The sequence below is a fragment of the Lissotriton vulgaris genome, chromosome 5 (genome assembly GCF_964263255.1).
Source record: "Lissotriton vulgaris chromosome 5, aLisVul1.2, whole genome shotgun sequence".
Lineage (NCBI taxonomy): Eukaryota > Metazoa > Chordata > Amphibia > Caudata > Salamandridae > Lissotriton > Lissotriton vulgaris.
This window is the reverse complement of record NC_141693.1, coordinates 183,143,322-183,167,614: the sequence shown is the minus strand read 5'-3', so window position 1 is coordinate 183,167,614 and position 24,293 is coordinate 183,143,322. Positions and strand designations below refer to the sequence as shown.

The 24,293-nt window shown below is 47.3% G+C and overlaps 1 protein-coding gene across 1 annotated transcript in view; it reads left to right on the top strand.

The window, feature by feature from the left end:
* The window catches only part of LOC147710433 (collagen alpha-1(II) chain-like), a 218,560-nt gene that overhangs the window by 58,998 nt on the left and 135,269 nt on the right, over positions 1–24,293 (top strand). Inside the window, exons 3-4 of the mRNA XM_086920000.1 lie at positions 4,940–4,993; positions 18,642–18,695. Coding sequence (XP_086776126.1) covers positions 18,681–18,695 — 15 coding nt within the window. The 5' untranslated portion in view covers positions 4,940–4,993; positions 18,642–18,680. The remainder of the gene's footprint in view (positions 1–4,939; positions 4,994–18,641; positions 18,696–24,293) is intronic.

The window sequence follows — 24,293 nt, the reverse complement described above, 5'->3', positions numbered from 1 at the left end:
GTTCAACCAGTGTGCACAACATACAAAACAAACAATTCAAACACTGCACAACTTAGGGTTTACAATAAACTACACCAAGTCGCACCTAGAGCCTTCGCACGTTCATCAATATCTAGGAGCTACTATAAACACATCTGTAGCTCTAGCGTATCCCAGTCAAGCCAGGATTCAAAGTATTCAGAACTTATTCTCCCTTTTTCAATGCCAGCACTCTCTACAAGCCAGAGTGTTCATGACACTAATAGGCATGAGGGCGTCTTGCATCTTTATAGTTCCTCACACAAGACTGCAAATGCGCCCACTACAAGAATGTCTAGCACAACAGTGGAATCAGGCTCAAGGTCAGCTTACAGACCTGGTGTTGGTAGACAGCCGTACATATCGCTCTCTGCAATGGTGGAACACCAAAAACTTGACGAAGGGAAGGCCGTTCCTAGGTCCAGTTCCACAGATAGTGCTCACAACAGATGCATCCCTCACAGGATGGGGAGCCCATCTCTTGCATTATACCACACAAGGTCAGTGGAACAATCAACAGAAACAGTTCCACATCAACCATTTAGAGCCATTTGTATTGTATTGTATTTTTCTCCGTTGTGCCCCTGCCCTCTGATTTGCGTTTTCTGTTCCCCCTCTGGTGTGGCCAGCCCCGGTCGCGTTTCCCGCCCGCTCCCCGCCGCTGCCCCCCTGCGGCCCCGCCCCCTTCCTTCTCTCTCCCTTCCCATTCGCCGCCCCGCTCCCGCCTCCCAGCTGCTCCTCCCTCCCACTGAGCGATATACTGCAGAGTGCACGCAGTGGTGGGCAGTGACCTCTGACCCTCCGGGCCGGTCACCCCACGCACCGCGCACACTCTCTGCGAGTGAGCCCAGGCTGCCCCGATCCCGCCGAGTGCCGCCGCTGCCCGCAGCTGTGCTCCTGCTGTAATTTATTTCACTCTGTCTCTGCGCTGTTCCCCGTGGTAATTCCTTCATTTGTCACTGCGCTCTAAACATCATTGTATTGTATTGTATTTTCCTCCGTTGTGCCCCTGCCCTCTGATTTGTGTTTTGTTTTGTCACTGCGCTCTTAGCATCATTGTATTGTATTGTATTTCTCTCCGCTGTGCCCCTGCCCTCTGATTTGCGTTTTGTTTTGTCACCGCGCTGGGAGATTCCAGGAGACAGGCTGGGGCAGCCCGGTGGTGAATAGAATTGGAAATCTGTCACAAGAGACCTTTGGGTTTTGAATCTTGTGGAAAATGGGTGCGCCCTTTCCTTCCTGGAGTTTCCTCCTCCTTACCCTTCTTGCCAAGGCTGTTGTTCAGAGGACCATTTGTTTCTTCTACAGCAGGAGGTTCTTACCTTATTGCAGAAAGGTGTGATAGAGGTGGTCCCGGAGCAGGAAAGGGGTCAGGAGAGGTGGTCCCGGAGCAGGAAAGGGGTCAGGGATGCTACTCTTGGTATTTCCTGATTCCCAAAAAGTACGGCAGGTTAAGGCCTATCCTGGACCTCAGGGTCTTGAATTTTTACCTCAAGCACGAGAAATTCAAGATGTTGACCCTAGCTCAGGTTCTTCAGGCTCTGCAACAGGAGGACTGGATGGTGTTGATCGACTTGCAGGATGCGTATTTTCATATCCCCATCCTGAAGTCGCACAGGAAGTATCTCCGTTTCACTGTAGGGTCTCAGCCCTACCAGTTTGCAGTCCTTCCGTTTGGTCTTACTTCTGCACCTCGAGTCTTCACAAAGGTGATGGCAGTGGTGGCAGCTCATCTCAGGAGATTGGGGATTCCTGTTTTGCCCTATCTGGACGACTGGCTACTAAAAGCAATGTCGCCAGAGATGGTGCTTCATCATCTGCGTGTAACAGCAAAGCTGTAGTTTGACTTGGGTTTTTCGATAAATGTGCCCAAATCTCACCTGGTGCCCTCTCAGCGCAACCTGTTCATAGAGGCGGTACTGGATACTACTGTCTGTCGAGCTTTCCTGCCTCCACTGAGGATTCTCGACATTCAGGAGATCAGTCCTTTGTTTCACAATGGAGTGGTTGTTCCAGTCCTGAAGGTCCCACGCCTGCTAGGTCATTTTGCTTCCTGCATACTGTTGGTCGACCATGCACGCTGGCACATGAGGGCACTCTAGTGGTGCCACCGCAGGCAGTGGTATCAGCACAATGGAGATCTCTGGGAGAAGGTCAGAATCTCCAGAGACACTGTTGCGGATCTGTCTTGGTAGAGTGTGGAGGGCAATCTGTCACAAGGAAAGCCCTTTCATCTTACTCCATCGGTGGCCACATTATTAACGGATGCCTCCACTCTAGGGTGGGGTGCTCATTTGGGGGATATGGAGATCGAGGGTCTTTGGTCTCCAGAGGAAAGATTGCTTCATATCAATCTTTTAGAATTGCGGGTGATACGTTTAGCTCTCAAGGCCTTTCTTCCCTCCCTTTGCGGTCAGTCGGTTCAGGTCCTGAAGGACAACATTACTGCGATGTGGTACATCAACAAACAGGGAGGAGTACGGTCGAATCATCTCTGCAGAGAGGCTCTGTGACTCTGGCCTTGGGTCAGGACAGTCAGATGTGTGTGATGGTAAATCATATAGCAGGAGTGCTAAATGTGTGTGCAGACAGTCTCAGTCTGCAATTCTCTGCTGATCTCGAGTGGAGGCTTCATTCGGAGGTGGTCCATCACATCTTCAAGATGTGGGGGTTTCCTTGGTTGGACCTGTTTGCTACTCACAAGAACTCACACTGCCCGTTGTTCTGCAGTCTCTATTAGCCGATGCGTGGAGCAATGCGGGACGCGTTTCAGTTGGAATGGGGCTCACAGGCTTCTTTACGCGTTTCCTTGATTCCTTGGGTTCTAAGGAAGATTCGCCAAGATCGAGCCCAAGTCAAATTGATCTCACCAGATTGGCCAAGAAGGGTGTGGTACACAGATCTTCTTCACCTCTCGTCTCACCCTCTGCTCTGTCTCCCTCTGAGGGTAGATCTCCTCTCGCAGTCATAGGGGCAGGTTCTATACCTCCACCGCCAGAGCATGCACCTTCTTACCTGGAGATTGAACAGGGCAACCTGAGTTCTTTCTCTCTCCCACCTGCATTGGATCTTGGTTCTGAATGCTACATGGAGATAGTGGTAGCAGCTTGAAGACATTGGGCTACCAACATGCAACAGCAGTCTTCTTCACCTGGTGTGTCCCTCTGCTGTGAACAGGGGGCCAGTCAGCTGGCACTTGAGGTTCTCTTGGCTTGACTGGGCTCTTTATATGTCTTCTCCTTGAGTAGGACATGGCAGGCACAGTCACTCTCTTCGCTAGCCATCAGGTGCAAAAGGTGCAGTCCTCGTGGGTGAAGTGTCTCTTTGCTGGTCCCTCTGTGCAGCATGGCGGAACTTCTTCTGTCAGGTCTTCCAAGTCAGTCGAGAATTGAGGTCTGGGTGCTAGGAGTGCCCCTCTTATGCTCAGAAAATGCCCTCAGGGCAGCCTGTGGTTGGTAGCCAATGGACTAACAGGTTCCCTCCCACGAGGTGACCACTTCTAGTGTAGCGTGGCATCTGGCTATCCCAGGATGCACCATTCTGCTCACTTTCAAGATGGGCTACAGACTTTCCTAGCCCACTGTGGGAGTGTGGCTACCTAAGGACTACACGCCCCATGGGGAAACCGGTTTGGCAACTCTTTTCCCTTCTCTGCTCCCCGTGCAAGCCTGTCTATCTCAACAATGGGGCAGCCCTCCCCCCTGGTGTCCCACATCTGCTCTTCAAAGTCAGATTCATCTATAAAGCATGCCCTTTTGGGCTTAGACAGTAAGTGGCTTCCTGCAGGAGGAAGATGACACCTCCCTAACCTTCAATCTCTCATTGTTCTCCTTCTTGTGAGTTGTTAGCACATCTCTCTAGGAGGGCAGAAAGTTGCTTGTGGAGCAGGTTCCATCTCTGGGAAGGCACTGGAGATTTAAAAGCAACAAAATGGCAACTTGGCTTAAGCTGCACACTGCAACAAGTTATTTTATTTCGACTTGAAATACAAGTTGGGCTTAATGTAACGAGTTGTTTGATACCCTGGAGTGCCCTCTTTAGTCACATCTTTCTAGAAATAGCACAGATGAGGGGTCGGCATGTAACCCTGTACTCGCCAATTGGGAGACCAAGTCTTTCCACATTATTCAGTTGTTTTGCAAGTTTTACTATCAGGACATGTAAAGTACATGTTCTGCATGTGTCATATGTTGCACCCTGCCTTTAGTGCTCGGAAGGCCTGCCAGAGGGGTGTCATACACACATGCCCTGGAGTAGTGGTTGCTGTGCCACTACTTTCAATGGTAAAGGCGGGCTTGCAGTGCACGACTGCAAGCCCTGGGGTACCCCTTTAACGTACATGCCCTCAGTACCAGGGTACCATTAACTAGGGATTTACAGGTAAGTTAGTCTTTTCAAATTTGGTATAGCCCTTTCGGCATACGCTTTTAGGGTCAAGGGACTAGCACTGAGGTCTGCTTAGCAGAGCTCAATGTACTATCAGAGTCAAAAAAACAGCAGCATCAGTAGAAAGATTTGGGGTGACCATACAAAAAGAGGCATTTCCTTGGCGTGTTCAAGACCATTGCATTGGATTACCTTCAGAAATATCGCCAAGCCTGTGGAGTTTCAGCCAATAAATTTGCGAAAATGTTCTGCGAAATTTACCTTTTTTGTAGCAGTTCATGGGTACATCTGCTTCAAAAGAGATGCCAATCTTGCAGATTTTGCTGTGTTTCTGGCATTTTGGCCTGCTAATCTGGGATTGTCAGATGGTGGGTAATTTGTTCTGTAATGTGCATCAACTCAGAAGCAGCTCAATGCTGTCTCATGGCTGTCTCTTTATGTGTACAGTAGGGACCATGAATGTGTTCCATATTCTCTGATCACTGGTAGATATTTAAGATGATTGAAAGCTAATTTTCCAATTTTCCTGTTTCAGGGTGAGCCAGGCAATATAGGCCATCTCGGCGTTCAGGGGGATGATGGTATTAAGGTAAAGTACTGTTTCTTTACTACTTCAGTCAAGCATTGCTGCCAGACTTCAACACATACTTGTGTTTAACCCATCTTTCACCTCGCTTTATACCCACATTCTCATCCTTCTTTATTCCTCCGTACTCTTCCCTTTCTCCCATTTCCAGTTCCCATTTCTTACTTTTCCTTTTCCCTGTCCCTTTCATTGCCTTCTTTTCTGCAATCAGCAACTATTTGCCACGGTAAGGCCCCATTTTTGGTGTCTCGTGGGCAGTTGTATGAATGTGGATTTCATAAAAAAATGTGCATACATATATTTAAAACATCAATATTTACCAGATTTGATGTTGAGGTCATGATTTTACACAACCCTTCTTACGGTTTCGTCATGCTTATAGAGCCATTGTGCATATTATTGTGGATAACCATTAGTGGAGTGTGCTTATTGAGTGTAGTATGAAAAGCTTCACCAAAAGGTTCATTTTGTGCAACTTTGCACAAATTGAACCTTTTGGACATGGAAATGAAAACCTTTACTCGCAGATTCCTTAAGTGAATTCTTGCACCAAGCAAGAGAGTTCTGGATCCAGCCTCGCACCTCTCAAGGGTTCACATAAAGAATCTATCAGAAAGTACTTTACTGTAGTGTGGCCTAGGCCTGGTTTACACGCATTGCTATGTTAGCATGGCTGATTAGAAAGTTTAAACGCCATTTTACCTTTTGCTGCTTTTGCACACGACACTGCATATTGAATTTCAAATTTGGTACAGCCTTGAGAAAGCCCTGGCGTCATCTGCCACATAGGGCGAAACACGTGTCGGCTGTCTTCCTTATTTTCAATAAAAACTTACAAATCAAATCAAGAGTGAAATGGATTAATCAAGAGGTGAATGAACACGAAATTGAATAATAGTCTTTTGACACCAAAGCATTCAGATAATAATGAGTTATCCTTGCTGATTAATTATTTGTTCAAAAGGAAGGAACATAGGCTCCTACATATAGCACCCTACTTGACATTGTGAAGCTATCACGGCCCAGATCTTCGACCATAGTTCCTTCAACTTTTAATTTCTTAGGAATCATTATCCAGACCCAGAACCGCTGGACCTGCTGTCTTTGTTGGAACAGTGCGTGTGACAGTATGGACCATCCGTGCCGCCACACTGACTTTAGGCGGCCGCAGCTCCCGGGCAACTTTGTCCTGTTCACAGTGGTCCACCGGAACTAGGAAATGAGTTACAGACAGGGATATGTGCCCCATGGTACCAGTCTGACCTCTTTGGGAAGTCCTCACCTGACATCCGAAAGCACTGCAAAACCAAACTACTGTCAGACTGTGTGCTATATTAGTGGTAAATACGTGCAATAACAATACGGTGGACTTAATAGCCCAGCAGGTCTCTCCCCTCATCCGACATCCCTCCCCCCAGACTGGCTTCTAATTCACAGCAAAAACTCTCTTCGTGGTGGGGTGGGGATTGGGGTGGGGGGGTTGAGGGGGATGGTGAGAGGGTCAGGTGACAACCACTTTGTAAGTGGGGCAGGACAAAGTGATTGTAAGATGTTTACTACGCACAACTGTGCAGTGAATTCTACTAGGCACAGCACTAGATCAAAAAGTCCGCTGCTCGACCCCTCATCCCCGGCCCCAAAGGCAAGCCCCGTGCACTGACCTGTGGGAGTCTCCAGGGAGCAGACCTTCAGGGTCAAGGCCAGGAGGAGGGAGGTGCAGGCAGGCCTGCTGGCATGGTACTCCTCGCACCTGTGGCGGAGTTCTCCTGACCTGTGATGGGGATAGGGGGTTCCCTGCACTGCGTGCTCCCCTGAGCAGAAGAGGAATGAGATCTCCTATCCCTTGTGGTCTCTTGACGTACGAGTGGTCTCTGATCCAAAAAAGCGGTGGTTCTCCCCTATCCTGTGAAAAGTGCCCCGTCATGCACAGGGTATCCAAATGGCTGGTGTCTTCTGTGCCATCGAGGGGGCGGTTATTTCCCGCAGAGAAGTCACCGGCCCGGCCGAGGGTCTCCTGTCCTGAACGGAAGGTGTTCTGTGCAACAGTGAGAAATCTCCGTTCCCGCACTGGAGGGCTCCTGTCCTCTAGATACAAGTCTCCCTTCTCCAGGCATGAGATCTCAGCTTCAAAATAATGTATGGCACGTTGAAATGCGGAAATGAGAGGAGTAAAGACGCAAATGTAGTTGTACAGCTTCGACTTCCAACCGGGTGCTCAAAGAAACAGAGAGCGGACTAAAGAAACAATTTGAGCGATATAAACCAAGCTGCATACACAACGCCGCATTTTCGTTGCTATGAAGTGAAAGCTTTGCAAGATGGCAGCGGACTGTCCACTCTCCCATGGGCGCGCGCATGCTGTCTGCTATGGACAAATGGCAAGGGCAGCCATGTTTGTCCATGCAGACTCGTGGATTCAAGCCCTCGGCAAATCGATTTCAAAAGGTACTTTCAATAGCGAGAGCAGTGCATGCGCTGCTTTTGCTAGGTGAGACCTAAAAACGTATTAGTACAAATGTGAAAATAAAATAACGCTGCAACTTCCACTTACTAATCTGAGAAATGTCAAATTCGCACATGGTTTTGTAGGTACCGAAAGGCACACAAATCTAAACTAAAATCTGCTTTGGAAGCTGGAGTTGGATGTTTGCAGACATATTTGGAATTTAGCACTCAGAGTATAGTGTATGCCACCATTAGAATCAGATCCTTGGTCTTAAAACTCTATTCACATTTTCAATATCCATCCAATTTTCCCCATTGTTTCTCTACCTTACCTCTTCCAGTCATCTTAATTATATTTTCTATTATTCTTCTTGTCATTTTCCTCTCCGTTAATCTTTCTTTCACAGCCCTTCTATCTTTTAACACACTGAACTGATTGTTCTGTCTGTCTCTTACCTCTTGCCATCTTTTCCTGGGCTCTTCCTTCACCACCCAGTCTATTTATATTTCTTCCTGCCTCTTTCTCTCTCTCTCTCTCTCTCTCTCTCTCTCTCTCTCTCTCTCTCTCTCTTTCACACATACTCACTCTATACAATCCATCTTTGCTTTATTTCCTCAGTGGACCTCTGGCAGTTGGCACAGGCTAAACAACAACTTCCATAAAACATGGAAACCATTTTGCATTTGTATGACATATTTGTCATTTTTGTAAGTTAGCTGGAAAATGATCACAAATAGTACAGGCTGCCTAAACATCAAGTGCCAAAAATGCGCCAGCAGAGAAAAAAGTCCTCCACTCATGTTAGGAGAAAACCCTGTGAGTTGAGCTCTGCAACAGTCATCTGAAAGTGAGAAAATCGACTGACTAGACAAAGCCTTTTCTGCAACATCTGTATGTCAGTAGGTATTCAACACACTAACATGCTTTGAAGGAAATGAATCTCGCAAACAAAGAAGACCTGTCAATATGTGTGTGGGGCATTAGCTAATTTGGTCCCGAAGGATGGGATTTTTCCCTAATCCTTTGGGGGACTGGCATGGCCTGGGATAGGTTGAGAAAGAGATGGACAGAAATCTCTGTGTTGCTTAGAACTTCATTTTTTGAATATATGTAGCACATGGGACCCTGGGATACATTTTGTTGTGAAGTGCCTATCTGCAGCAGGGAATGTGTCACTGTATGATAAAATGGAGGCATCAAAAGTGTTTCTCTAGGGGATGTTGTCTATCACAGCTTTTGGATCTCTAGAAGAACTTTTGCTGAACAACTCTCCTATTGAGGAGCTAGATTGTGACAAGGAGAAGATTGTGCTGGTATGCAGCACAGGCAATCATCAGTGTAGAGTGTAGAGATTAATTCAAGCATTCCATGATTCATCATTCAACTTTTATAGAAGAATCCCAGTCTTCCTGATGAAGGACGGAGGGCAGGTTTATCTCTTTTGTTTTGAATTGCTGGAACATGAAAGCTGCTTTGACGGCAAAAGGAGGTAGCTTCATGCTGAGCAAGCAGGATAAAATGGGTCCAGGACCTCACCAGGTGTCCTTCTTGATGCTAGGAACTCCTTTCCCTGAGGGAAAGCTTATAAGATCCTGGGAACAGAGCTATCTGCCTTGACAAAGAAATTGCAAGACAAGTAGTTACAGGCAGTTCCCTTTTTCCGCTCCATCGATGCGTAACGTTATTTTTCAAGGACTCTCCATTTTACTTGGTATAACTTTGTTTCTAGCTTTTCTTCGTGTTGCACTGGAAATGGCTACTTCGAAGAGGCCAGGTTCCAAGTCCTGCAGGCAGTGTGGAGGTCATATGTCCATCACAGATCCCCATGACAACTGTCTATGGTGTCTCTCTTTGGACCTTGAAAAAACAGCTGGCAGGGTTTTGAAAGAGCTTCAGATATATTGGGCGCTCTACCTAGAGTCTACGTTACGCTCCGTAGGGAAAAGGTGTCTAAGGCGTGGTGCGTGAAGAGCGAACGGGAAAGCCCTAAACCGTTCTAACGAAAATCTAAAAGACTTTCACAAAATATAGGAAGCAATGCTCTTGCAACCACATTACAGTGTAAATCAAGCAATAAACAATAATAACAAGTGGGTGGCAAACAAAAGCAGATCTTTGTGTTTCTATTCCTTTTCAAAAGACGTTTATTGGATCCACATTCAGCCGACACGTGTTTCGTCGTGTTCAAAAGTGGAGTCAACATGACTCTTCAGGGCTGATGAAATAAAAACAACATGTGTATAGTACATTTCACTTTTAACACATCTTGTACACTGTTCAGTGACAGAGAAGTGCATGGTTGTGAAAGTGAGTTTCAATCCACGGGTTGTTTATGTGACTAGTGTCCGTCTCTGTGAATATAAAACCATGCACATCCACATTCCAATATCGTGAAGGTGACGCATAGTGTTTGTGAGGTAAAAGAATTTTTATATTATTTGAAAGAATCGCGTGAACCGGTTTTCTCATGCTCACGACGATCACACACTTAAAACGGATCAGGGTGAAAAAGTATCCTAGTTCAATTAATCAATGAAAATGGTGAGTGCACTGTCATCCAGTACTCAGAGTGGGTCTATAATTAAAAGGTCATACACCCCATGCAAATCAAATGCGTCTATTGTTCCCATTTGAGGAATACCTGGTAGATAGACCCAAGCATCTATGGGTCGATGCGAAAAGTGAATATTGTTGGTGGAGGAATCTGTGTATCAAAAGGGTAAAAACGGGAGAAGAATACAAGCGGGCACGTAGTTGTCATCGCAGGGTAACGTGTAGCGTGTTGCTAAGTGTGGCTTACCCTGTGTATGCGCTGCTGAGTGTTCAATACCATTTAAATGAAGAAAACCCTTATTACGGGTTTGGAGCGAAAAGTAGGTCTGCTTGGATACATTTTCAAGCCCAGTGTGGCTCGTCAGTACCAAAATGAGACTGCATGGAAAAGAGATTTTAGAATATGATTGAGGCGGGAGTTACATAGAATTGGCAGTGACATTTAGTTCACTTTGTACAACGTATAATCATTCAATAGTCCGCAGTGTACATACCTAGACACGTGTGTGTGTCTGACTGTACCGGGAGGGAATCCAAAATTAAAAGTTAGACCTGGTACATAGTTCAATCCCTCTGTGGATTATCGAACTACAAAGACCAATGACAAAACAAAAATAGAAGAGGGAGTAAGAAGTCTAAAAGGGTAGAAGGCTATACATGAGTGAAGGTCAGTTACCAGAGTTCCGTGGTCTCACCTGTAGCTCGGTATCCCTCCTCTGTGTGTTCCCGGTCGCCGTGTTCCAAGGACGGACACGTGACCGGAAACAGGAAGTGCTTATGTAGTATCTGAGTGAGGACGACTAGAATGTGACACGAGATTCACTTGGTTTACTGTGGTCCGTCATGTTAGGTGTGGAATAGTACGTGGTCACCAGTCGGTAGTGAAAATAGGGTAGAATCAGGCAGTGGCGGATCCGCCTCCTTTCATGGGGTAAATTTCTCTTGATTTGTTTCAATTAAGAGAGAATATTCTCGTCAAGGTCGTTGAAATCATGTTTATACGTACCCTAGTGTTAAGGGATTCTCGATCAAGATTATCAGGAAAAAACAGGGTAGAATTAGGCAGTGGCAGATTCGCCTACTTACATGGAGTAATTATTCACGATTTGTTTAAATTATGAGAGAATACTCTCGTAATGGTCGGTCTACTCATGTTTGTACGTTATCTAGTTTCGAGAAATTCTCAATCAAAAAAATATCAAAAGTGACGCTCCTTGCCCTGCACGAAAAGTGCTAGTAAGTGGATAAATTACACATGCAGGTAGGTTTCGCTACGTACGAGTAGGTTCCTGATTCATGCACCCCAAACGTGACAATAATAAAGCGTGGCGTGACTGGTGACATGATATCCTCAATGCAGATGAAAGCATTTACTGTAATTTATAGTATGAAAATCAGTGTCATAATGGTAAATGTTAAACTACAGTATAGCAATCACTATGTATCTTCATAACGAATAAGTAAAGCGTTCCGCTGGGTGTCTGACACATTAAAGTCACGAGGTGCGTTAACATTTGAACAACGGCTGTTATAGAGTAAAGTAACATCGTTCATACAGTTCAAAACATAAGTTCAGCACCACAAATCATTCATGATAATATGGTATTGTGGCTCCCACTAAAGACAGAATGTTACGCATTCCCCAAGAAAAAGTTGCCCATACAGTTCTTATTTCAGTCTAGACGATTAAGTACGTGTGAACAACTATGTTCAGGACGAACATACATGTTGTTCATGTATATATAGACTACTTAAATTGGTGGGTATTTAGTTTCCCAGAAAGAATTGAAGTTCTGGGTCATAGTTCAGCCTGTGTTCCACGCATTGCAAACGCATGATCCACATAGCCTCCCTACGTCTCAGTGTAAGTTCTCTGTTGCCCCCCCCTAATGTTTAGAGGGATTATATCTATTCCGAAGAAGCGTACCTTCACTTCATCCTCAAGTGGTTGACAAGCTGCAATATGCAACGCAACCGGGTATTTGGGATCCCTTTTTTGAATAGCCCTCATGTGCTCAGCTAGTCTCTCTCTGAGGGGTCTAATGGTGCTGCCCACATATATTTTACTACATTGACATTCAATGATATAGACCACGTATCTGGTTAAGCATGTAATGTTATGTCTGAATTTATATGTGACAACATCATGGCCTGTAAACGTTTTGGTTCCATGTTTACCCCAAACACACATAGAGCAGAACCCACACAATTGCTGGAACATGAAAGCTGCTTTGACGGCAAAAGGAGGTAGCTTCATGCTGAGCAAGCAGGATAAAATGGGTCCAGGACCTCACCAGGTGTCCTTCTTGATGCTAGGAACTCCTTTCCCTGAGGGAAAGCTTATAAGATCCTGGGAACAGAGCTATCTGCCTTGACAAAGAAATTGCAAGACAAGTAGTTACAGGACTTCTGATGATACATCTGCCTGTGGATTCCTCACCATTCGAATTACCCCTGCGCCAGCATTCCACAGAAATTATTTTCTTCGCTCTCCCACATCGACGAGGGCGACACAATAGCATGGCTCCGCTCGCGACTCCGTATGACGTCACCGGAGCCATAAGAAGCCCTTGTCGGTGTGCTGACAGCAGTTCCCTTTTTCCGCTCCTTCGATGCGTAACGTTATTTTTCAAGGACTCTCCATTTTACTTGGTATAACTTTGTTTCTAGCTTTTCTTCGTGTTGCACTGGAAATGGCTACTTCGAAGAGGCCAGGTTCCAAGTCCTGCAGGCAGTGTGGAGGTCATATGTCCATCACAGATCCCCATGACAACTGTCTATGGTGTCTCTCTTTGGACCTTGACCTCAAAGGGTGTTCATGCTGTTGGAAGATGAACCCGAAGGCATTGAAGTAGCGTGAGGCAAAGCCCTTCATGGCAACTGCAAAAAAGAGAAAAGAGGTCAAAGTCCTCGACCTCTCATGCTTCGAAGTCGAGGAAGCATAAGAAAAAGAGAAGACAGGGGTCTTCGAAGGGCAGGTCATAGAGATCGACCTCTCCTATGAAGCAGCGTCATGAGAAGGATACTATCTCGCTGACGCCTTCACCTTCTCCTCAGGTGACTCCGGCCCAGACTCCGTTGTCGGGGAATTCATCAGCACCCAGTAATTCTCCGGCTCCATGAGAGTCTTCTCCGGTTCCTGCGACTTTGCCTGTGCCGGCTCCAGTGTCTCCGGCACCGCAACCTCAGCCCTCTGTAAGGCCTCGTATGGAACAGGACCAAGGGGATCCCGAAGCAGCATTCTAGGAGGAAGGCGCAGAGACTGCTGGAGGAAGAGGAATACCTGCAGGAACATGAGGAGATCCTCGACTCCGTGGACGACTTCAAATGTCTACAGGAGTCCAGTGGCCTGCATACCAACCCGGAATGGGAGCTTTCTTCTCCCAAGACTTTGCCTTCACAGTCATCAGGAAGTCTGCTAATCTGTTGGACCTTTAGGTACCCTCAGCTGAGGTGAGGTAAAATATACTGACTGAAGTTTTGCGCTCTCCCTCCTCTACTATTGAGCCTCTGCTGCCTTTTAATGCATTGACAGAGCCAATTATGGAGGTGTGGGAGAAGCCCTTGTCTGCCCCCCCTGCTGTTTCTAGGCCAGTGGCAAGGCTTTACAATCCTGCTCCTGGTGATCCTGCTTTCCTTTCAGCTCATCCTTTTCAGGAAAGCTTGGTAGTTCAGGCTTCTTCTTCCAAGCAGTCAGCTGGGTCTTTCCCTACCCCCCCTGGGCATAGAGACTCAAAAAAGCTTGAACAGTCGGCCAAAAAGTTATTCTCCTCTGCAAGTATGGCTCTTAAATCTACAAAGGTCACATGTTTGCTAGGGAGGTATAATCATGCACTGATGGACACTGTCAAGCAAATAGCTCCTAAGTTGCCTCAGGATAACAGTGTTCACTTTTTGGAGGCGCTATCAGACACTCAAGCAGCCCGTCAAGTCATTCAGTTGGGTCAGGACACGGCAGACTCAGTTGCTTGGGTAATGGGCTCTTCAGTGGCTACCAGTAGACATGCCCGACTTAGGTCTTCAAGTTTCTCTCCAGATTTACAAGCTACTTTGCTCAATATACCTTTCGACGGACCCAGACTGTTTGTGGCAAAGGCGGATTCCGTGCTGCAGCATTTTAAGGACAGTAGGGCTACTGCGAGATCCTTGGGCCTGCAGTCCCAGCCCAGGTGCTATGGAAATAAAAGGTATCAAGGCTTTGGGAAGGCATCTTCCTTTCAAGGCAGACAACAGCCACAGTAGCAGCAACAGCAGAATCCTATGTACAAGTCATACCTAGGGAAGGACAAAGGCCGTCTGCAAGAACCTTCTCGACTTCAGTCTTCCTCCTCCTCCTCCTCTCCTGTCCCCACCACCGGTACCATGGGAAAGAGCTCTATATCCCCCATCTTGGAGCATGCTGGTCCTGTAGGGGGCCAGGTGTCCCATTTTCCTCAAGTTTGGTAATCGGTTACTTCGGACCGGTGGGTTTTGAACCTTGTGGAAAAAGGGTATGCCCTACCTTTTGAAGAGTTTCCACCTCCTTATCCTTTTTGCCAGGGATAGTGTTCAGAGGATCATTTGCTGCTTTTGCAGCAGGAGGTTCTTGTCTTGCTGCAGAAAGGTGCACAAAAGGTGTTTCCTGAGCAGGAAAGGGGTCAGGGATGCTACTCCCAGTATTTCCTAATCCCCAAGGAAGCTTGGTTGAGACGTCCTCAGGGTTTTTAAATTTTACCTCAAGCAGGAGAAATTCAAGATTCTTACCCTAGCTCAGGTTCTTCTGACACTGCAGCATGAAGACTGGATGATGTGGATCGACTTGCAGGATGCATATTTTCACATCCCTATTCTGAAGTCGCATCGGAAGTATCTCCGGTTTACGGTATGGTCTCAACGCTACCAGTTTGCGGTCCTTCCCTTCGGTCTCACTTCCGCACCTTGGGTCTTCACAAAGGTGATGGTGGTGTGGTAGCACATCTCAGAAGGTCAGGGATTCCGGTTTTACCCTATTTAGGTGACTGGCTCCTCAAAGCAAGGTCTCCGGAGTTGGTGCTGCATCACTTACAAATAACAATGCAACAGTTGTTCAACTTGGATTTCTCAATAAATGTACCCAAATCTCAGCTGGTGCCCTCTCAGCGCAACCTGTTCATAGGGGCAGTTCTGGACACTCCTGTGTGTCGAGCTTTCCTGCCGCCGCAGAGGATTCTCGACATTCAGGAAATGAGTCCTTTGTTTAACGTTGGCTCGATTGTTCCAGTTCTGAAGGTCCTATGCCTGCTCGGTCTGTTCACTTTCTGCATACTGTTGGTCAACCATGCACGTTGGCACATGAGGGCACTCCAGTGGTGCCTCCGCAGGGATGTATGACGGTACCACGCGTACTTGTACAACGCGTACCGTTACAACGCTACTTTTACCACGCAAGTCGTTACAACGACTTGCGTGGAGGGGCGCTGGATAGTAAATTATTTAATTTACTATTCCAACTCCAGTCCCCGTGGACTCTAGGGAAAGGAGTTGGATAGTAAATTAAAGTATTTACTATCCTGGAGCGCCCCCCAGCGCATTTCGTTGTAACGACCTGCGTGGTACAAGTATCGTTGTAACGGTACCGCGTTGTAAAATATGCGTGGTAACCGTTGCATACCCTCCGCAGGCAATGGTATCAGCACAATGGAGATCTCAGGGAGAAGGGACACTGCAACGGAGCTGTCTTGGTGGAGTTTGCCAACCAACCTGTCTCAAGGAAGGTCTTTTCAACCTCCTCCACCTGTAGCCACAGTAATTACAGATGCCTCCACTCTAGGGTGGGGTGCTCATTTGAGGATCTGGAGATCAAGGGTCTTTGGTCTCACAACAACCTTCTGGAATACCGGACAAAAAGTTTGGCTCTCAAAGCCTTTCTTCCCTCCCTTCACGGTCAGCCGATTTAAGTCCTGACAGACAACACTACTGCAATGTAGTACATAAACAAACAGGGAGGAGTAGGGTTGTATCTTCTCTGCAGAGAAGCTCTGCGACCCAGGGCCATCAGATTTGTGTGTTTGCAAATCATCTAGCCGGGGGTGTTAAATGTGCGTGCGGACAGTCTGTCGGCAATTCTCAGCCATTCATGAGGGTCGGCTTCATCCGGAGGTGGTCCATCACATTTTCCGGATGTGGGGATTTCCTCATGGTGACCTGTTTGCCACTCACGAGAATGCGCACTGCCTGTTGTTCTGCAGTCTTCAGTATTTGATGCAGGGAGCGTTGGGGGACAAGTTTCAAGTGGATTAGAGCTCGCAACTCCTTTATGCGTTTCCTCCCGTACCCTCGATTCCTCGAGTTCTGAGGAAGATTCACCCAGACTGGGCCAAAGCCATCTTGATCACTTCGCATTGGCCAGGAAGGGTGTGGTACACAGATCTTCTTCACTTCTCTTTGCACCCTCTGCTCCGTCTCTCTCTCAGGGCAGACCTCCTCTCACAGGGGCAGGTTCTACACTCCCACCTCCAAAACCTGCATTTGCATTGAACGGGGCAAACGGAGTACTTTCTCTCTCCCACTGGATGTGGTGGATGTTATTTTATCATCCAGGAGACCCTCCACCAAATCTATTTATTCCTCTAGATGGTCCAAGTTTTTGAAATGGTGTAGAGAGAGGTCCATTGATCCCTTGAAGGCCCATTTATCTGATGTACTTGGCTTTCCGCTTTCCTTGGCTCATCAAGGTTGTGCTGTGGCCACGGTAAAGAGTTACTTTTCAGCCTGGTTGGCTTTCCTCTGTTTGCCGGACCAGCCATCTTTGTTTAAGTCCCCCATTGTTATGAGGTTCATTAAGGGTCGCGCCAATGGATTTCCTCCTACTCCCTTCATTACGCCTCAGTGGGATTTGAATTTAGTACTTACTTTCCTGATTAGTTGTCCTTTGAGACTCCTTAATTTCACGACGGTTTTTCTGATCACTATTGCCTCAGCCAGTAGGGTAAGTGAGCTTCAGGCTTAGTTCTAAACCACAGTTTTTAACCATTCATGCAGAAAAGATGGTTCTCAGGACCAGGGCTGCTTTCCTGCCTAAGGTGGTCACTCCTTTCCATCTGAGGCAGGCTATTACCTTACCTACCTTCTATCCACCCCCTAACCCTTCCAAGGAGGACGAGAGACTTCACTGCCAGGGCTGTCAGCTTCTACCTGGACAGAACCAGGGAACTAAGCCTGGATGACCAGCTGTTTGTGGGCGATGTTGGAAGGACAAAGGGCAAAGCTGTCTACAACACTATCCATGTGGATCATCTTGAGCATCAAGATCTGCTACGCCTTGGCCAAGAAGGAGCCGCCTCAAGGTATTAGAGCTCATTCCATCAGAACTAAGTCTTCTTCTTATTGTTTGGCTAGATGTGTTCCTGTTGTAGACATCTGTAAGACGACACCTTGGGCCTCCCTCCACACCTTTGCGAAGCATTACTGCTTGGATTCTGAGGTTAGAAGGGACAGCCATTTTGTACGTTCTGTGCTGCAAGATCTTTTGGTACAGGTAGGTGGATACTCTCCTCCGCATGAGGAACAGCTTGGGGATTCAATCAAAAGTTGAGGAATTCACAGGCAGATGTATCCATCAGAAGAACAAGTTACTTATCTTATGTAATGCTTTTTCTAGTGGATACAGTCTCTTTCAGTGGATTCCTCACTGATCCACCCGCCTCTCCGTTGTCCACCTTCTTATACCAAAGAAACTTATGACTGTTTGACATTGTTATTTTTCAAACGTCGTTTGTATTCCATACATTGTATTGCTAGGAAATGCTTTCGTTTTTGGCTTTTCCTTTTTATTTATACATATACTGTATGTATTTGTGTATACATTTTGTACGCTGTGTATACTGGTATTATGTTGTCGGTCCGCCCGGTCGCCTCGAGGGCACAGAAAAATTGGGCGGAACTGAGGACAGCGAGCTGACGAGGTCTTCTTATGGCTCTGGTGATGTCATAAAGAGTTGCGTGTGGAACCGTGCTATTGTGGACGGCCTCGTCTTTCTGGGAGAGCTAAGAAAAGAATTTTCATGGAATGCTGGCACAAGGGTAATTCAAAAGGTGAGAAATCCACAGGCAGATACTATATCCACCAGAAAAAGTGTTACCAAAGGTAAGTAACTTGTTCTTTTGGAAGTGGACCTTAGAGCATAGAGGAAAATCTTTTTTCTACTTGAACCTGCGGCCTGCTGTCCAAAAAGCATTCCTTGAAAGTTGTGTATTTGTGGAGCTTTGAGGAGGCTGTTACACAACCAGTCATAAAGATTAGACATATTATTTCATCATCTACTCTACTCTACTTTTAAAAGACAGCATTTTCCCCAAAAATAGGAGCCATTGCTTTGTTCCCATACCAGGTACCAATAAAGAAATTCACTGCTACCCTCTAGTGGCCATTTATTGAGAATCACATCAGTCTTATTGATGTTCTTACTGGTTCACCTCCAAAGATCCAGAAAGCATTGTGGTTCATTTTTAGGCATAACCCCTGATCCTTATATTATAAGTACTTGTTTTATTGTGTTGTTTTAATCATCAACGTTTATGCTCACATCTAGACTGCAGCCTCTTTCTCACCTCATTTAATTCTCGTTTTCTACATTCTCTTGCTCTCTTTTTTATCGTCATCACAAATGCATCTGTTTTTGTAACCTTTTCTAGGGCATTCAAGGACCTGCAGGAGTTTCTGGAAGACCAGGAATGAAGGGCGAACAGGTGAGTTATGTCAGGCACAATATTAGGTGGGTCTCATAGCATTTGTTTATATGAAAAGCAATAATCTGAAAGAGACTATTAGGTACAGATTTCTTATTTTAGAATTACTCCCAGGCGTCAGACTGGATCTAGAGAAATGTTTTCTTAGCAGTACCCCTGCATGTCGATAGGTGGCGTCGGTCGACTCCGCGTCAGCGTCGTGGTCACCGGGATGACGTTGTGTTGTCTATTTAGACAGCGCCACTGCGTGCTGACATCAGTTCTTTCTTTTTCTGCACCAGCCAGCTAGATCCGGAGAGAGTGTCCCCCTTTGTCTTTTTTGTCTAAACTTTTTTTGACTTTTGTCAACATCTTTTTTGAGTGTTCGATTGCTGGGTCATGAACCCGAAGTCTTTGCGTGAGCACTCCCGAAAGCTTTTGGAGGCCCGACAGTCTGCGATATTCGAGGTCCCGGTCGTGAGGGAAGTTGCGGAGTCAACCCCAATCGTCCTCGAACTCTTCGCACTCCTCTGGTAAGTCAAAGCACAAGAAGGAGGCGAAGACGCATCGCCGCTCTTCGCCTTCTCCCCATCTGTCGGCCAATGCGATACAGGACCTAGAGCATAGTCACTCTCCGGCTCCTTCTTCAGAGCCCTCTGGGATGGCTCCCGCTTTCCTCCCTTTGCTGGAGCTGGAGCATCACCTGGCCAGCTTTGTGCATGTTATAAGGTGCTGCACAGCATCACCTGATGGATACATCTGCCAGTGGATTGCTCACCTTGTGAATATCCCCTGCTGTATCCCCTGCGCCAGCAACATTCGGAAACGTTTGTAGCTCTCCACGCCGACGAGGATGTAGACGACGTTACAAAGGCACGACTCTGCTCACGACCTTGCTGACGTCACTGGACCTATAAGAGAGCCTCGTCGACGTGATGACGTCAGTTCCCTTTTTTCTGCGCCGTCGACGCCAGCGGTTTCTGGGACTCTCCGTAGCTTGTTACTTTTTTTTTTTCCAGTTGTATCCTGTTCTCTCTTTTTCTTTCTTCTCAAGGATGTCTTCGGGAAAATCAGGTTTTAAGCCTTGCAGGGAGTGCGGTGGACATATGTCCATAACGGATCCACACGATGATTGTGTATGGTGCTTGTCATCTGACCATGATGTCGAGGATTGTTCTTCCTGTAAGAAGATGAACCCGAAGGCTTTGAAAGAAAGGGAAGCCAAGCTGTTTATGGCGAAAGTTCGAAAAGAGAAGAGAGGTCGGAGGAAATGAAAGGCCAGGTCGAGATCGAGATCGAGGTCGGGATAGGAGTCGAAGTCGACGTCAGGTCATGTTTCAAAGTCCAAGAAACATAAGAAGATGAAGAGGCATGGCTCTCGGCGCCGATCTGAGGAAGTTCAGTCTTCGACCTTGAAGGGTCATCGACATCGGAAGGACTATATATCTCCCTCTCCATCCCCGGTGAGAGTTGTTGCTCCAGTGGATGCACCGGTGCAGTCACCGGCGCGGTCTGCGGAGCAGTCCCCGGCGCAGTCACTGGCGCCGAATCCTTCGCCTTTTTCGGTACATTCTTTGGTTCCTGTGGAAGAGGTGCCTGTATCTGAAAGGCCATCGACTACGGTGGATACACCGTCGGCGCCAACTGGCCCGAATCCAGTGGCTCCTATGCCTATTCCAGGTGAGTACCCTCCATTTCCTGGTCCAGGGCAAGATCCGTCGCATTACCTTAATGCGATGTACGGAATCTTTGCGAGGCCAATGTACCCCTCTGGTGCACCTTCGGGTCCCATGGGTCCTATGGCATTCAATTTGGGAGTTCCAGCTCTGTTCATGCCATTTCTTCCTGCCGCTCCTTCATAGCATTTTCCGGCGCTGCGAACGTCGACCCCGGCACAACGCCGATTCCTCCAACTCCGGCGCCATCAGCGCGGCCTCGTTCGTCTTCGAAGGCACCACTGGATCCGAGTTAGACGCCGGTTCCGAATCCATCGGATCCGTGTATGACTCAGTTGGCCCAGAAGGTGAGGTCCAGTCGTGAGGCACAGAGGTTGCTGCAGGAGCAGCATTATAGAGAAAATGAGATGGAGGAAGGAGAGCTTCATGAGTCTGAGGACCTTTTTGAAGATCTAAGGGAGGCAACAAGTGGTTTGGATTTATCTCCAGAATGGCAACTTTCACCTCCTTCTGATGTTCCTTCCAAGGATGTGGTTCCTTACCATGTTGTGATTCGTAAGGCTGCTGATCTTTTGAACTTGCAACTCCCTACTACAGAATTTAAGTCCAATATTCTGATGGGGGTGCTTCATTCTCCTTCTACAGTCATTGAGCCCTTGCTTCCTTTTAATGAATCTAATACAGAGCCGATTTTGGATGTTTGGCAACAACCCTTTTCTGCTCCTGCAGTTTCGAGGTCAGTTGCCAGACGTTCTAGGACGGCTCCAGGTGATCCGGAGTTTTTATCTTCTCATCTTGCGCCTGAGAGTTGGGTTATTCAGGCTGCAAGCTCAAAGAAATCGGCTGGAGCTTTTCCGCAGACTCCTGTTGATAGAGAGTCTAAGAGAATGGATCAGGCTGCTAATACGGTATTTTCATCATCTTCTATGTCTCTCAAATCCACCAATTCCACTTGCCTTTTGGGCAGATATGTCCATGCTTTAATGGATTCTGTGAGTCAATTGGCCCCGAAGTTGTCAGAGGAGGACAGAAAGAACTTTGATGAGGTCGTGTCTGACACTCAGGCAACTGCAAATCAAGTCATTCAAAGTGGACTTGATACAGAGGACTCTGTAGCCAGGATAATGGGGTCTTCAGTTGCATTTAGAATGAGTGCATGGCTTAAATCTTCGGAGTTTTCGCAAGATGTCCAGGCAACTCTTTTGGACCTTCCATTTAACAGTTCAGGTCTTTTTGGAAAGAAGGCGGATGCAGGCTTGGAGAGATTTAAGGATAGCAAGGCTACGGCTAAGTCTCTGGGTCTGCAGACACAGTCTAGGGGTTCTTCTTATAGAAGTTACAGGGGCTTCGGAAGGTCGTCCTCTCAGTCCTACAAGCAGCCTCAGCAGCAGCAGCAGCAGCAGCAGAACACCTATATAAATCTTATAGGGGCAGGAACAGAGGTCAACCACGAGGTCGTCAGCCCTCCTCCTCCTCCTCCTCCTCTCCCCCTCTTACCACAGCAAAGCAGCCCTAGATTCAGTATTCTGGATCATGCTGGTCCTGTCGGGGTCGGCTTGCCCATTTTCTACAAGATTGGGAATTGGTCACTACGGATCTTTGGGTTCTAGATCTTGTGGAAAATGGGTATGCTCTTTCCTTTCAGGAATTTCCTTCAAATTACCCTCCTTGCTAAGGGGCTTGATCAGAGGACCACCTTCTTCTCCTGTAGGAAGAAGTCCTGACTTTTTTGAGAAAAGGTGCGGTAGAAGTCGTTCCAGAGCAGGAAAGGGGTCAGGGATGCTACTCCCAGCATTCAGAAAGCAACTTAAAACATGGATATTTGACAAGTAATCCTCCTCCCCTCCCTAAGCGCCTTGAGACCCTCTGGGTATGTAGTGCGCTATATAAATTCCTTGACTTGACTTGACTTGATACCCAAGAAGGATGGCAGGTTACGTCCAATCCTGGATCTCAGGATCTTGAATCTTTTTCTGAAGCAAGAAAAGTTCAAGATGCTCACCCTAGCGCCGGTTATTCAAGAGCTGCAGCAAGAGGACTGGATGGTGTCGATCGACTTGCAGGACGTGTATTTTCATATCCTGATCCTGAAGTTGAACAGGAAGTATCTCAGTTTCACGGTGGGGTCGCAACATTATCAGTTTGCGGTCCTCCCGTTTGGACTTACTACTGCACCTCGAGTCTTCACCAAGGTGATGGCAGTGGTGGCAGCCCATCTCAGAAGATTTAATGTAATGTAATGTAAAAGCATACTTGTAGAGCGCGACTACCACTCCAGGGAGCATCTTGGCGCTAAGTACCCCAGCCAGATGGAGATAGGCCGGCTGACTAATGGAGTTCGGAGGGTCCTATACACTTCAAACTAAAGCTCTACAGGCAGTATCAGTAAGGGCGAAAACCCAGGTTTTCAATTCTTTCCTAAACTGGATTTCTGTGGGAAGTTGCTGAAGCTGGATTAGCAGCTTATTCCATGCCTTGGAACCCAGGACAACAAGGGACTTTCCCCCTTTAGTAGCAAGCCTAAATTTAGGGGTCACCAGTAGGTTTTGATTAGCGGACCTAAGGCTCCGTGCTGGTAGATAGCGTTTGAAGCCCCTTGACAGGTACTTTGGCCCTTGTGAGTGAAATGCTCTGAATGTGATAGACAGTATTTTGAAGAGGACACGTTTGTGGATTGGGAGCCAATGCAGGGCATTAAGTGCGGCTGAGGCAGACGACCTCCTAGGCCAACCCAGGACCAAGCGAGTGGTTGCATGCTGGACCATCTGAAGCCTGTGGAACACGGTTTTATTTGCTCCTGCATACAGGTTGTTGCAGTAGTCCAGTCTAGATGTTATAAGTGCAACCGCCACCGTTTTCCTTGCTGCCAGTGGGAGGAGGTCAAAGAATTTTCTTTCTCAGGCCTCTGATAATATTGAAGCAAGTGCCAGCCACAGTCACTGCCTGTTGTTTAAATGACAGGGAGTTGTCAAATTTAACGCCCAGGTTCCGGGCGGAGGAGATGGTATTTGGAGGAGCTTCTGCGTCTTCGGGCCACCCCTGTTTCGGGATTCCAGTTTTCCCCTATTAGGACGACTGGCTGATCAAAGCGGGTAGCCAGAGAAGATGTTTCATCATCTGCAGGTGACAACTCAGCTGTTGTACAAGTTGGGTTTTTCGATAAATGTGCCCAAGTCTCACCTGGTGCCCTCTCAGCGCAACCTGTTCATAGGGGCGGTACTGGACACTACTGTGTGCAGAGCATTCCCTCCTCCTCAAAGGATTCCCGACATTCAAGAAATGATTCCCTTATTTTACAATGGAACAGTCGTTCCAGTCCTAAAGGTCCTTCGCCTGCTCGGTCTGTTTGCTTCCTGCATTCCGTTGTTCAACCATGCACGCTGGCACATGAGGGCGCTCCAGTGTTGCTTCTGCAGACAGTGGTATCAGCACAAGGGAGATCTCAGGGAGTCTGTGAGGATCTCCAGAGAAGCTACAGTGGATCTATCTTGGTGGAGAGTGGAAGGCAATCTGTCTCAGGGAAGGAAAGCTCTTCCACTTACCTCCATCAGTGGCCACAGTGATAACGGATGCATCCACTCTAGGGTGGGGTGCTCATCTGGGAGACCTGGAGATCAAGGGTCTTTGGTCTCTAGAGGAAAGGTTGCTTCACTTCAACCTTTTTTTAGAGTTGCGGGCAATACGTTTAGCGCTCAAAGCCTTCCTCCCTTCCCTTCGCGGTCAGTCAGTTCAAGTCCTAACAGACAACACTACTGCGATGTGGTATGTCAACAAACAGGGAGGAGTGGGGTCACATTGTCTCTGCAGAGAGGCTCTGCGTCTCTGGTCCTGGGCATAGGACCATCAGATTTGTCTGACGGCAAATCATCTGGCAGGAGTTCTGAACATATGTGCAAACAGTCTCAGTAGGCAGTTTTCTGCCGACCACGAGTGGAGGCTTCAT